At 45.0% G+C, this 14,565-nt stretch overlaps 1 protein-coding gene across 1 annotated transcript in view; it reads right to left on the bottom strand.

Moving 5' to 3' along the window:
• RFTN1 (raftlin, lipid raft linker 1) overlaps positions 1–14,565 on the bottom strand; it is a 307,136-nt gene that overhangs the window by 57,133 nt on the left and 235,438 nt on the right. Inside the window, exon 7 of the mRNA XM_006846631.1 lies at positions 9,837–10,040. Within this exon, the coding sequence (XP_006846694.1) occupies positions 9,837–10,040 (204 nt within the window). The remainder of the gene's footprint in view (positions 1–9,836; positions 10,041–14,565) is intronic.

Here is a 14,565-nt window from a genome sequence, read left to right as displayed (position 1 = left end):
AGTATCAAGAAAACCGATCACTTAACAATGACAACAACGATGCAAAGTCATCAAGGCATCCTGGTGGTGCAGTGGGTGAAGCATTGGGCTGCCACAAGTTCATCAGTTCAAACCCACCAGCCGCTCTGAGAGAGACAGATGAGGCAGTCTGCTCCGACACCGAGTCCAGTCTCAGAAACCCTCGGGAGTAGTTCTCTCTGTCCTATGGGACCACTATGAGTCGGAACCGACTCGATGGCAGTGGGATTCTGAATGTCTGTTATCAATGGCTAAGCGTGCTTTCTGATTTGCTTTGCTAAAATATTTTCTCCCAATGTTGGTTCAATGCCCCCTAAGACACTTTACAAAGGGTGACCAGGGAAAAAGAGAGTTTCTCTTCGTCTAAAGCCCATTGTAAGTGTTTTGGGGTCCAGGACAAGCGTGGATCATTTTCCAGCTCCCTTTTAAGGTTCTGGGTAACACTGGTCCAGCTGGAGGCCCCTGTTCCAGTAAGAGATTCCCTAAGGAGCTCCTCTGGATAAAGCTCCCCTAAATCCTGACCCTGCTGGGTTACCGTAGGATCAGCACTGGACTGTTAACCCCAAGGTCAGCAGTTCATAGCCACCAGCTGCTCTTGGAGACCCTATACCAGGTTGCTACGAATCAAATCCGACTCAATGGCATACAACAGCAACAAATCCAGACTTGTATGGTTGAGGCCAGAAGACACTCATTAATCCTTCAGAACTCCATCAGCATACCCCAAATTTCCTCAAGGCTTCCACAAAAGAACTACCTAGTTTCCAAAGCTATTTTAAACACTTCAAACTAGTTGGTTAAAGGGGGAACAGTGATATTTTGCTGTGGTTGTTAAGTGCCATCAAGTCGGTTCCGACTCATAGTGACCCTGTATAGGTTTTCCAATGAGCAGCTGGTGGGTTTGAACCATTGACCTTGAGGTTAACAGTACAGTGCTGATCCCATAGCATCACACCAGGACTACAGCTACAAGTGCACAGTTATCCACCAGGCAGAGTACTGCCAAGGGAAAGACAGAATAGGAGGAGAATGTAAAGGGGACCTAATCAGGTAGGAGACAGGTCTGGAGGAGACCAATGAGCAGTGGCCATGGGGTGTGTTGGGATCCCAAGGAGATATGTGGGTGCTGTTTCTTCCAGTACAAAGTAGGATGACCTATTCAGAATTCTGTTCCAGAATTCACTTGTCCCTACCCCAGACTACCTTCCAGAATCCACCTCTACTTTGGCTTAGAATCCACCTCATTTCAGACCCAGACTTCATCTTTCCCTGTCCCAGGCCACCCCTACAGTGGCCCAGAATCTACCTCACTCTGTCCCAAAATTGCTTTTTGAACACCCCCCAAATAGACCAAATATTACCAACCACTTACTTGTCATGGTGTACATAGTTCTTACAAGTGGGCTTCCTATACTTAATGTATGTGCTTTAAGTACAAGTGTGCCTAGTTCAACATGAAGCAGAAATGTGATTACTGACAGCTGGGCAAAGGTAAGACACTGTTCTCATACAGCTAAGAGTGTGTTCTAGAAACGTATTTACACTAAAAGTGTTAGCTCCTTTTCTCTATGAGGCAAGAGGGCCCTGGGTTACAATTACATTAAGTCTGCCAGTACAAAGCTGAGATCCAGAAGGAAGAAGGTGACATTTGTGACCACTTGGAGCCCACCCAAACTTTCCTTCCCAGCCCACATCTGGTTCCTCTCCTTCCTCCTTAGTTCCAGGCTGGGGAAGAGGGCTGTGTGGTCTTTTGAGGAAGAGGCATGGGTAGGTGCCGGGGTGTGAAGTAGAAACAAACCCAGGTCCTTTTTTTTTTTTTTTTTTACCATCGATCTCATCCAGGGTCTTCTTTCTGATCTCTCAGTCACTGTTCTTTGCTATTCTGAATCCAGAATCCAGAGTACTGATTCACCTACTTAACTACAAAGAACTTCAGAATGGCTGTCAGAATTTGGTCATCTGTAACAGCAAAAAAGTCAATGAACCACAGAGAGCAGACAGCTGGGCTTTTAAAGAGCCCCTTGTTTTGACGGTCTCGGTCATTCCCTGTCTCCTCATTACCTTCACGGCTCAGTCTCACTGTAATGTGCACCGAGTTGGGTATAAATAGGACTCTATTAGAGTGAAGGCTCCTGATGTAAAAAGGTTAAATCGCCCTCCATCTATGGAAAACATTCCATTACCACTGCATTTTTTATTAAGGTAAAGTTGCTTCCCTACTGTGCACAAAAAGCTATTTGCCCTGGTATTGTATAAATATTTGATGTCCATCTTTTGGCAAAAGGCCACCTTAACATTCCAAGCTTATGATTTACAAGAAGGATGTGGGAAAAGGAGACGTGCCATATTAACCCAAGAAGTAAATTCTGTGAGACAACACCTCTCCTCCTGCTGCCTCTGAATGAAGACTGCCTATCACGTTGACACGCAGGCTCTGCCCATGTTGCTGTAAGAGTTCTCCTGTCTCTAGCATGAAATGCACACATCATGACAAGTGGTCAAAGTATTTTTGGCCTAGTTTCGCACAATTAAACAAGAAAGAAAATGCTACTGTTCCCCTCAACAAGCCAGACTGCCCACAGGGTAGCTGGCATAACCAATGCCCTTGGCTCTCTGATGGTCCCTTTCCCCCCACCAAAGGAGACATGGTGTTTGCGGTACCACTTTGATTTCAGGAATGGCACCAGCAAACTACAGAACTATAATTGCACATGTTGTCATACCGATGTGTAATTCCGTTGCAAATGTAATCACTGTTCCAACAGATTCTGGATAATGCTGCCATATTGCCTCACAATCACGCTGCAGCTAATTCGCTGACATTATCAGAGGAACAAGCAAGCCGGCTGCCTTCTCCTACTTCGGGAGCCCTCAGCACTACTCACAGCCTGCCTTCCTTTCTGCATTACCCATCTGAAGTTGTGAATGATCTAGCATTGATAATGACTCCTCCTTAGTAAGGGTTAGCCAGAAAGTTTCAATTCCATCTAACAGGTCAGATGGGAAGAAAGCCTGTGATTCATTGTTTGCTGTGAATGGGAGTCATTCTGTCAGCCACACTTGATGGTTTCCTATTTAATTCTTCTCCCACCCCCAGTTCTGCAAGGGTTATTTATCATTCCTTCTTTGTGGGTGAGAAAAGGGAAGTTAAAGAAGTTAAATTATTTTGTCCATGTTCATCCAGAATAAAAAAGCCAAACTAGAACGGAAACATGATTTGCTTGACTCCAAAGCCCATACTCTTCCAACATCTAACAAATGCTGTTCCCAGATGCTGGGGTAGGTGGTGAACAGACCAGGGGATATCTAGCCACTGCATTGCCTGCTCTCTGCCCTTGGTGTTCTGGATGGCAGTGGGTCCCAGTGAGATGGTCTCAAGGCTTCTGTTTGGGGCCAAATCTGTGCAGATGCCATGCCTTATTATATATAGGATAAAAGAATAAACATTTGCCTGTAGATGGATTAATTGTATATCAAGTCAGTGTGACTGTAGACAGCAATGATGATAAAGCTCTGCAATTACATGTAATTTTTACAGGGAGTCCTGGCCTGCTAACCACAAGGTTGGAGGTTCAAACCTACTAGACACTCTTTGGAAACCCTGTACAGGGTCGTCATAAGTCAGTACCGACTCCATGGTACTTAACAGCAACAACAATTACATGTAAAAATGTGGCTGAGTCCCCCAGATATAATGGGTGAAAGAAGCTAGCCCCTCAAGAGTGCATACTCCATTCCTATAAAGTTCAAAAGCGAAGCTGTGTTTCTCCAAGTCGGGAGAGTGGTTACCCCTAGAGGGAATCGCATTTTCTGTGTGTCTCTATCTAGGTGCTGGTTACACGGTTATGCTGACCTTGTGAAAACCCACTGAGCTGTAGCCTTATGATCTGAAGAATTTTCTACAGGTATACTAGGTTGCAACATAAAGTTTACTTAAGAGTGTGTTAAAAATGCAATCAGTGGCATATGTGATGTTCACCTTCTACGGCATTAAGTGTCATCTCTGGAACAGAAGCCATGCCTGAAACCACGGTCCCTCAAATCTGCAAGTCCACAATGATGCACATCCCAACACTAACTTCTCCTTTCGTTATCACCAGCGTTAGTGAGCACCATCCAGAAACCTTTATTGGTTACCTACTGTATACAGGGTATGATGGCACTGGAGCTGGAAGAAGTACTGGGCACAGCATCTTCCCAGGGGGTTACAAATATATTTACATAAAACACGTCTTATATGTTGTTGTTGTTGAATGCCGTTGAGTTGATTCCGACTCACAGCGACCCTGTATAGGGTTTCCGAGGAGCGGCTGGTGAGCTTGAACCACCAACCTTGCAGTTCAAACAACTTTGCAGTCCAGTGCATTAACCCACAGAGCCCAAATGTCTTGTATGTACATTTGGAAATCGAAGGCAACAGAGAATATGCTAGGCACCAAAAAGGTGGTAGAAATACAAATGTTATTTGGATTTTGATAAGGCTGGAGACATCAGAGAGAATCTCAAGGAAGATAGGTCCTTAAAAAGGATAGGGATGAAGAGCTTTTCTAAGTAATTATGTGTCTCCTGATGCAACACGAACACAGCGGCACCTGTAATGTGTCCTAGTCACAAATTGATCAGGGTTTTAGACCCATTTATAGGACCTACAGAAGCAAAAGAAACACCATGAGGAACTGACCAGACAGGTACCGAGTGCAGGGCATTCTGCAGGATAATAGGTTAGACTCGTCCCAGCAGAAAGCAAAGCAAGTGATATGTAATGCATGATGCTGAGCTAGACCAGCTGTGGAGGACATGTTTAAAACAACTGAAGACATCTGAACACAGGCTGGATAAAGATGATTTTAAAGATTTGTTGAAACTGGCTAAGTATAGTAATGCTACTTTTAAAGAGAGTATGGATTTAGGAATTATATGCATGAAGCAAAGGGGCTGTGTGGACACAGCTCAGGGAGACTGAGGAGGAGGCCTGAACAGAAGATGATGAGCTTGTGGACTGGGGTAGGGAGGACTACGAGAGAGGAAAGGCCAGGAACAGGGTGAGGGGAAGATGGGGGTAGGCTAGGGCAGAGTGAGGGAGAGTGAGGTCAGGTCTAATAGAGATGGCGGGGCAGCAGCAACAGCTGAAGGCAATGTTAACAGCAGGGATTCTGCAGGCCCAGAAGTATCCCAGCTGGGTCTTAAGATGGCAGACACCCAGGTCCACCGCATCCCTACCCTGGAATCCCAGTACCTGCCCCATTGCCTCAACAGCAGAGGAGCCCTCCCAGCTTGTTCCACCTCCTTAATGCAGACTCTGGCCTTCTTCTTACAGACTGGGGTATTGCTGAGAGTCCCCCTGCTGTCTGGATATGTTCATACTCCTGACTGCCTATTCCGCTCCTGCCACCTCCCCAAGGCTGGCTCTGGAGCCCTACCACCAATCCCTACACGTGTAAGAAGCTGGGGACCTCAACCTCTCACCGCATAGGTTTCCTTTCTTCTCTTTCCTGCCGCTTCACCTTCCTTTTCCTGCCCACACCCTCCTTTATTCCTTCAGCTTTCTTGACATTTACTAGCTGGTAGTCTTTGCAAGCAATCCTGGTATGGTGCTGCACATGATGCACTGGATCACAAGGTCCAGTGAACCGCTAGGGTGGCAGTTCAAACCCACCAGCTGCTCCTCGGAAATCCTACATAAGCTCGCTATGGGTGAGAACCGTCTGAATGGCACTATACAACAACAAGCCTTTGCAAGGACTTACCTGCCTGTGCCTCAGTCTCCTCAGCTGTAACACAGGGATAACAGCAGACATTCTACCCTGGGCTGCTCTGAGCATTTGTGAACTTATACGGAGTCCTGGTCTGGCACTGCAAGGTGGGCAGTTCAAGTTTACCAGCCACTCCTTGGAAACCTTATACAGGGTCTTTATGAGTTGGAACCTACTCGATGGTATTTAACAACAACGTTTGAATTGCTTGGAGTAGCACTAACACATAGGAACAGCTGTGTGTTCTTTGTCATTATTTCTCTTCTCCTCCGTCTGTGTCTTCAGCTTACAAGAGCCCAAGGGCAAGCCTCCCTCAGTTCAAGACACCTGGCCATGCTGATCCCAGGGCAAAGAGTCCTGGAAACCATCCATGAACAAGAAGTCCAAACTTGGGAACTGGGAGAGTCTTTCATGGCCTGGGGTGTAAAGCCTAGCAAACAGACCTACCTACTACCATAGAATCGATTCCGACTCATGGCCACCTTGATAGGTTTTCTGAGACTGCAAATCTTTACTGTAGCAGAAAGTTTCATCTTTCTCCTGAGGAGAGTTTGGTGGGTTTGAACTGCTGACCTTGTGGTTAATAGTGTGCTGCTTATCCTACAGTGCCACCAAGGCTCCTTTAGCAAACAGCAGCTGGTTGTCTTATCTGGATAAACCAAAAAACAAGTCATCTGCCAATGAGTGCGTTTTGACTCATAGCGACCTCACAGGGCAGAGTAGAACTGAAAAGATTTACAGAAGCAGAGACAGCCATGTACTTCTCCTGCGGACCAGCTGATGGGTTCAAATAGCTGACTTTGTGGTTAGCAGCCCAGCATTTAACCAATGTGCCACCAGGGTTCCTTTGTATCTGGATAATTGAGCTAAAACATCACCTTGTTTATGGGACAAACTTCTCTTGAGTTTTACGACTCTGTGGAAAATATTTTGAAGTCCAAATCTCCATATAAGACTCAATATTAGTGCTTTTTCCAGATGGCAAATAGCTTTAAGGTGCACTTCTAACTCTGCCAGGTTTATTTGTAAGAACACTAATTATCTCATTTGAAACAGATTCCTTTTATGATTGTGATTAGCCTTCTTTCTAATAAGTACGCAAATGGAAACCTTGGGATTTTCCAAAGCAGAAACACCCTACCCATAAGTATTATTCCCAAGTCATATTCTCTCTCATGTCAGAAAGGCACACGGCAGATCATGTGTAAGGTTTCCAACTCATGATGACCACATGTGTGTCACAGTAGAACTGTGCTCCACAGGGTTTTTAGGGGTGGATTTTTCAGAAGTACATCATCAGGCCTTTCTTCTGAGGTGCTTCTGGGTGGACTTGAACCTCCAACCTTTTGGTTAGCTGCCAAATACATTAACTGTTTACACCACCCAAGCACTCCTTGTTTAAAATCAGACTGAGTTTAAAATAATCACGTTCTGTGGATTTTGCAGCCCTCTGTGAAATGGAGGTGTGCAGGTATGGTGCTGTAGGATCAGCACTGGACTGCAAACCCCATAAAGTCAGCAGTTTGAACTCACCAGCTGCTCCTTGGAAACCCTATACAGGGCCGCTATGAGTTGGAACGACTGAACGACACTTAGCAACAACAACAGGTGTGGTGAAACTCTAGTCATGGGTGGCTGACTGTGAAGTGAGACCTCACAGTCTCAGGTGGAAGATGTCATAGCTGCACATGGCAGGGAAAATTTCATGTTCCACCTTCAGGGGAGAAAGACTCAGTTTAACACAGCTAAAGCCAAGGAAGGATATAACAGCATTTCAAACACTCAAGTGTGATATGAGTAAAGAAACTGTACAGATGATATGTGATTTTGGAGTTGAGGTTGGAGAGTGGGGATGGGGAAGTGGAGATCGCTCAGCCTTAGTTGTCAAAGCTACACTGGTTGTTGCTGTGTGTCACTGAGTCGATTCTGACTGATTGTGACCCTACAGGGCAGCGCTGAACTTCTCCATAAAGTTTTGAAGGCTGTATATCTTTACAGAGGCAGATTACCTGCTCTGTTTTCCTGAAAAGCAGCTGGTGGGTACAAACTGCCAAGCTTTTGGTAAGCAGCTGCATGCTTAACCATTGTGCCACTAGGACTCCTTGCCAAAATGGTGACGAGATAGCTTTGTGAACTTTCAAGGGGTTCTCTTTGGGGGTTAACTAGAGCAGTGGGGGCAGAGAGCAGATCTTCCTTTTGATGCCCCAGTTCTCTTGAGGAGGGGAAGTCACCAGTGGCCACGTGTATAGCCGCTGACTCCAGCATCACCCTGCCCATCTTTGAGACTTTTATAAAACTAACCATCCACTTCACAGGGAGAAATGTAAAACTATTCACAACCATATAGAGCCTCTATGTACACCACAACGGGCAGAAAAAGAATCATCGTTGCCACCACCCACCGCGGGCAACCAGAACTCTCTGCAGGAAGTGGGGAGACAAAGACTTCCTCCCTTCCTGGCTTCCTGTATGCCGACCAATCAGGCTGTAACATCTGTCCCAGTCGTGCACCACCACTGATGTCTCTGGTACATCCTAAACATGACCATGGCAATCTTTGCTTCAGGAAGTTTTGTATTACCCAGGAGGGCTTCATCATGAAGATGGATGTTACTGACCACACCATCAATTGTATTAATGAAATGTATACTTCAGAATTGTACTATCCATCATAGAACCCATTGTTACTGTTGGTAGCTGACACTGAGTCAGCCTCAAAAGTCATGCACGACAGGATCATATAGTTGCATTTCATACAGTTTTCATTGACTGGGTTTTGGAAGATATCCAGGCCTTTCTTCTTAGTCTGTCTCAGCTTGAAGCTCCACTAACACCCGTTCAGCATCACAGCAACAAACAAGCCTCCCCTGGAAGATAGGTGAGGGTTGTTCATGATATATATTGATTGGGATTCAAATAGGGTCTTGTACATAGAAGGAGAGAAATCTACCACTGAGCCATTCATTGCTGCCCTCACCAACTACCTGCAGCACTATACTATATAACGCCTGCTGCTATTACGTTAATATGATAACATTAAATACTGATATTTACACAGGGGACTTGTATCCAAAATTAAGAACTAATAGTGCTACATCATGTTGCAAGGCTTCAGATCATTTCTAGTGTGTGCATTCAGAATGAAGAACACAGCCTCTATCCCAAGACTATTCTCTGGTATTTCAAAGGTTGCAAATAATGCAGCATCCAAACTCCATTCCTGTCTGCTAATCCTTGAGAGAGAAAGCCAAGATGCAGTGATGCCGGTGCCCCCTGCCAGGTTTTGCAGGGATCAACACATTGGGTGTTACCTTTCACTTGCTCAGGAATCCTGCTGACTGGCAGCTCTCAGGAGCCACACATGTTGGCAAGTCGGCTGCACTCCCCATATTACCTCCCAGCTTTGATGAACCCTGGTGACTCAACTTGCCTTTGCATTCACAGAAACTCTTTCTCTGCTTGGCACATTTCCCCACTTAGGGCCGACTTTCCCTCTGCTTTTGAAAACTGACATCAGTAGTGTTACTCCAAGCAGCAAGCCCCCAGGGAGAACACATAATGCGAGGCGGGGTGGAGATACTGGGTGCCACAAGACCCAGCAACAGTGTGTGTCCCAACAGAGTGAACAGAAATGAGACTGTTCAATTTATCTCTGCTGTTAATTCCAAGATGCTGCACTTCCAAATTGTAATAGTGTCTACAAACAATTTGCACTTCTGGAGATGCATGATGCTAGGGGGTAATTAACACACCCATGAAATCATCTTTTTTAAAAGCTTTTAAAAGCATCGTAGACTGAGGCCACCACAGTTGCAATCGAATCAATCCCGTTTCTCTGTCATTTTGGAAGCAACCTGGGCAATTCTTAGAGAGGTTGATAGAGCATAGGTCCTGGGTTTTATGGAAAGTTCCTTAAGATGTGTTAATTAGAAATCAAATGCAGCGAGTTTACTAGCTGGAAAGCTTTCTGAATAAAGCAGACTCTGAAGAAAAGGCTGTGGTTCACCAGCTAGAAGCAGAGTTCACAAGGGACCAAGGGACACTTAAGGGTTGAGAATTCCATACCATTCATCATCCCAAGGTAGAAGACTGCGTTCACCAGCATGCCTCCCTTCCGGAAGTGGTCACTCATGTGCTCCAACCAGTTGGCGTCCAAACTGCTCACTGTCTGACCATTCTTGGAGACCCGGAGAGGAATGGTGACAGGATAGTACTGCCGACACTTCCGCTGGCTCTTGGGTTTGTTGAAAAGGGTGAAGATCTCCATCTCTGTTGATATTTACAAAGGGAATGGAGAGAAAAGAGGTCAAGCAGTGGTAAAAATCTGCTTCATTGGGTCTAGAGGAACTTCTAGAAGACGGAAGAAATTGAATAAAAAGTGAGATCTCTGTTGGGTTGTACTGCCAGTACTAGTTGCCTCATGGCTGTATCATGCGAGTTGGAGTAAAGCTATACTCTAAAGGAGCTCTGGTAGTGCAGTGGTTACGAGTTAGGCTGCTAACCTCAAAGTCAGCAGTTCAAAACTACCAGCCATCCCACGGGAGAAAGATGAGGCTTTGTGTTCCTGTAAAGATTTAAAGCCTCGGAAACCTTATGCAGGGTCGCTATGAGTCAGAATCAACTCCAAGGCACACTACCACCACCATAGGAGTACGAATGGCTGGCTATTTTTTTCGGCCACAGATCATCAGGTGTTTCTACTGAGGCACCGCTGTGGTTGACAGCTGAGCACACGAACTGTTTGTACCACCAAAGCCTCTTGGCTGCAGGACTACTAATAAAACACGATTCCAAGCAGTAAACTGAGACTGCCTAAAAAGTGACAGAGGTGGGGGGGTGGGCACAGGTTTTTCATCTGGAATAGAATGTATAGCTGTCATCTGGGGTTAATTTATACAGTTAGGTGCTTGAGAAAAGGGCATAGTATTCATTTCTAGAAATTCAAATAAAAATGTGTTTTGGAGATAAAAGCAGACATATTTGGATAAAAGCTGGTCTTTCAAGGGTGAGTGGGGGACAAGGATAATGCAAAGAGGCACATGAAAACAAAAATATGGCTCTAATTCCAGGAACATTTATACTCCTGAATTCACTATTTATAAACTACAATGGTGTTTCCTTGGGCTGAACCCATAATACTTAATCAAGTGCATCAAAAATACAGCATTGATAAATGAAAATAAATAGGTTCCCGTAAATGAAGGTTGCTGCCTGAGCAGCCCAGTAGCACCAGAAGGGAGGCACCGAGCTTTCTACTACTTCATTTATAGCTTGGTTCTTCAGAAATCAATAGCCACTCCCACCCAACAGTTGTTCCGTGCCTGACAGACGTGCTGCAGGGCATGAGTTAGCAATTTCAACTTCCGGGAGCAAATACCTGGAATTTCATTCTAAATTTGAAGGTCTATATCTGTGTTACTCATTTAATCCAGAATGCAGCAATGATACAACTTAACACAGCCTTGTTTAGACAGGCTAGTCAGGAAGAGACTGGTTTGGTTTCCAAAACTATCAGTTTTACATAATAAGAAAATCCCCACCCTTCATTCAAAGAAAAATATGAAAGGTCATGAAGAACGGTTGATACCAGCAAAAAGGACAAAGTGTATTCATATTCAGGCTTTCTCTCTCTTGCCACAAAACACTGACCCTGGCCCACATTCAGGATGTTCTTTCCCAAATTTCAGTATTTTACAATCTGTACCATGCCCCACTACTTGTTGAACTTTTTTTTTTTTTTTTTTAAGTTGACTCGCTTGTTTTGACATGTTGTTGTTGTTGTTAAGTGCCGTCGAGTCGGTTCCGACCCATAGGGACCCTGTACAGGGTTTCCGAGGGTGTAAATCTTTACGGGAGCAGAAAGCTTCATCTTTCTCCCGTGGAGCGGCTGGTAGTTTTGAACCGCTGACCTTAAGGTTCGCAGCGCGATTCATAACCACTACGCTACCAGAGCTGCATTTAAAAAGGAGACTTTGTGAACCACTACTGCTTGCCATATGTAGGAGGTAACAATGAAGGACAGTCATACCAAATGATGTGTGTCCACTTGCCATCTAAAATGATCACAGAGTTGCCATATTCTGGGACAAATAGGATCTGAGAATTCTCTGGGGATCAATGCTGGACCATGAGATTTTGTCATCAGCGACAGTTGAACTATCAAGGAAGCCATTTCAAGATCTCTATCTATTAGGACTAATTTGGAATGGATGGGGCCCATCTTTGAAGTAGCCACCTAGATTTTAAACAAAGGATTCTACCCCATACATCATCCTTACCTGTTTTTTTAAAAAAAGTTTTTATTGTGAATTGAGTGAAGGTTTATGAAGCAGATCCGTTTTGCATTCAACACCTCATACACAATCCATCTCATCTCATCAGTCCCCGCAACTGCATCATCACTGACCCCACTTCCTCCCTGTGTTTCCTGTTTCCATTCCTCCCTCTTTCCTAACCCTTCTGAACTTAATCTTGAGTAAACGCTGGCCCCTGATCCAAGCGGTTGGTTATTCCAAGGTGTGCACATGTCACGTCATCACTGTTCCTGTCTGCCCAGTGTCTGGCTGAAAGCCAAGATACAGGGGTGAATTCAGTTCCAGACCTGAAAGGTACTCAATGGCCATAGTCTTGGGGCATCAACGTGTCTCTATGTAAATTACCAGTAATCCTAGTCTTTTTTTTTTTTTTTTGGTTTTGCTCTACATTTTCTCCCACTCTCTCCAGGACCTTCTAATGTGATCCCTACCTCATCTTGACTTTCTTGGTAGATCTGCCTGATTTAAGAAGACATCTTCAGTCAGTAAATGCATTCACACAAGGTCTTGGTTTATGGAGTTTGCCATCAGGAGACTACTTAGTCCCCTGCGCCACCAGAGTAGAATCTCTGGTGGCGCAGGGGGCTAAATATTGATTTTCTAACAGAAAGGGCAGTGGTTTGAACCCACTAGCAGCTTCACAGGAGAAAGATGAAGTCTGCTTTGGTGAAGATTCACCAAAGTCAGTAGGAACTGACTCTATGGCAGTGGATTCTGCTGTTGCAATCGTTAAGCATTCCTGATTGAGTGGTCTGCGGTTCAAATCCACCAGTAGGAGAAAACACCTGATGATCTGCTCCTGAAAAGATTACAACCTAAAAACGTCTAAGGGGCACTTCTCTGTCCTACAGGGCTGCTGTGAGTCAGAATGGACTTGACAGGAAATCACAAAGACAACCCTATTTTATAACTGAAATACCAAGTTTAGGACTGGAGTGATGCAAAGAAAGGTTGGCAATGAAGGGGATCTGGGGTGGGGGAGCAGAAGTGGACTACATGCCCAGGTGTGTTGCAGTCTTGGGTGCCAGGGGTTCAAATAAATGCTACTGAGGGAAGAGGATAAACAGTGATTTAGGGCGTCATTGTGTGGATGAGCCATGGACTCCACTTAGATTCCTTCAAAAGCAGGTCCTGTAAACATCTGGGGTGCAGTTTCTTTGGAAAGTGAACCCAGGTAACAAAGAAAGCAGAGAAGTGAAATACAGACGTGATAAAAGCCAATGAAGCAGGAGCAGGGCAACTGGGACTCAATCCCACTGGGGATCCTTTGAGAGACAGTGTAGAACTTGCCTCAGACTGTTCTACCAAGGGGCAAGGAGCTATGGAGGGCATTTGCCCACCAACTCCACCCTCATGGGGTGACTCCTGGGGCATTATTCCCTGGGATGTCTCTTTCCATGTGCTAAGAACTGTCTGCAAGTTGTCCCAAGGTAGATTGGGGTACCAGTCACTGCAGTCTGCACAAATGCATAAAAATTCAAAAGAAAAAAACCCAAAAACAATCACAGCATTTGCATGGGAGATATAAGTAGGGAATAGGGAAATGGCAAGTTAAAAAAGTCATGCCATTTAAGCCTACAGAAGGAACCCAGCTCACATGGGATGACAAAAACACAACATACCTAAATGTGTAATGAAATAGAAAAAGGGGAAGGCCAAAAAGGGAACCAAGAGCGGTGGGGGTGGGGGTGGGGAGACAAAATAACCAGTGCTGACAGCATGCCCCACGTTCCTGGCTGGATGCTTCCCAGGGTGGAGGGCTGAAGTCAAAAACAAAAATACATTTTTCAGGAAGGAAAAGGAAATGCTGTTGGAATTAAGAGCCTCTAAAGCATTTGTAGCAATGAAATATTGGGAGAATCCTGATTTCCGATGCATAACCCTTTAGTAAATGTCTCTCTTCCATGTCTCCTTGGCCAGCACAGGATCCTCTCCCTACTTACAGTCAAGAGAAACTGTCCAAAAATGGTGCCCTTGTTTTCAGACTCTGTTTCTCCAACAGACATCTTCACAAGATCACACATGAGCAGGCATCAGGGATCCAAAAAGAAGCCCTGAGTTTGTTTAAATTTCCTCAGCTGCTCTGTGACTCTGCCATGACCCCAGCTGGAAGATTTTTCCAGACGTGGGACAGAAAGTCCCAAAGGAAATTATTATTTGGGAGAATGTTCTGAGACAGGCTGAAGAATTGAACAATAGAGCACCCAGGGCATCAAGACTGTCTTGTCTTTCTTTCTATATCTTTCTGCCTTGTTAATCTGTTATTTCTCTCAGCAGGAGAGCTTGCCTTTCTTCATGTGGATACCTGTTGCTATTGTCAGTAGGGAGTCGATTTTCGACTCAGAGCATCCCCATGTGACAAAAGAAAATTACTTTATACAGTTTTCTTGACTGTGATCTTCACGGGAACAAATTGCCAGGTCTGTATCCTACAGAGATGCTGGGTGGATTCAAACTGCCAATCTTCTGATCAGCAGTCA

This window comes from Chrysochloris asiatica, unplaced genomic scaffold (genome assembly GCF_000296735.1).
Source record: "Chrysochloris asiatica unplaced genomic scaffold, ChrAsi1.0 scaffold00028, whole genome shotgun sequence".
NCBI classification, from domain to species: Eukaryota; Metazoa; Chordata; class Mammalia; order Afrosoricida; family Chrysochloridae; genus Chrysochloris; species Chrysochloris asiatica.
The sequence above is the reverse complement of the archived record's forward strand: the minus strand, read 5'-3'. Positions and strand labels throughout refer to the sequence as shown.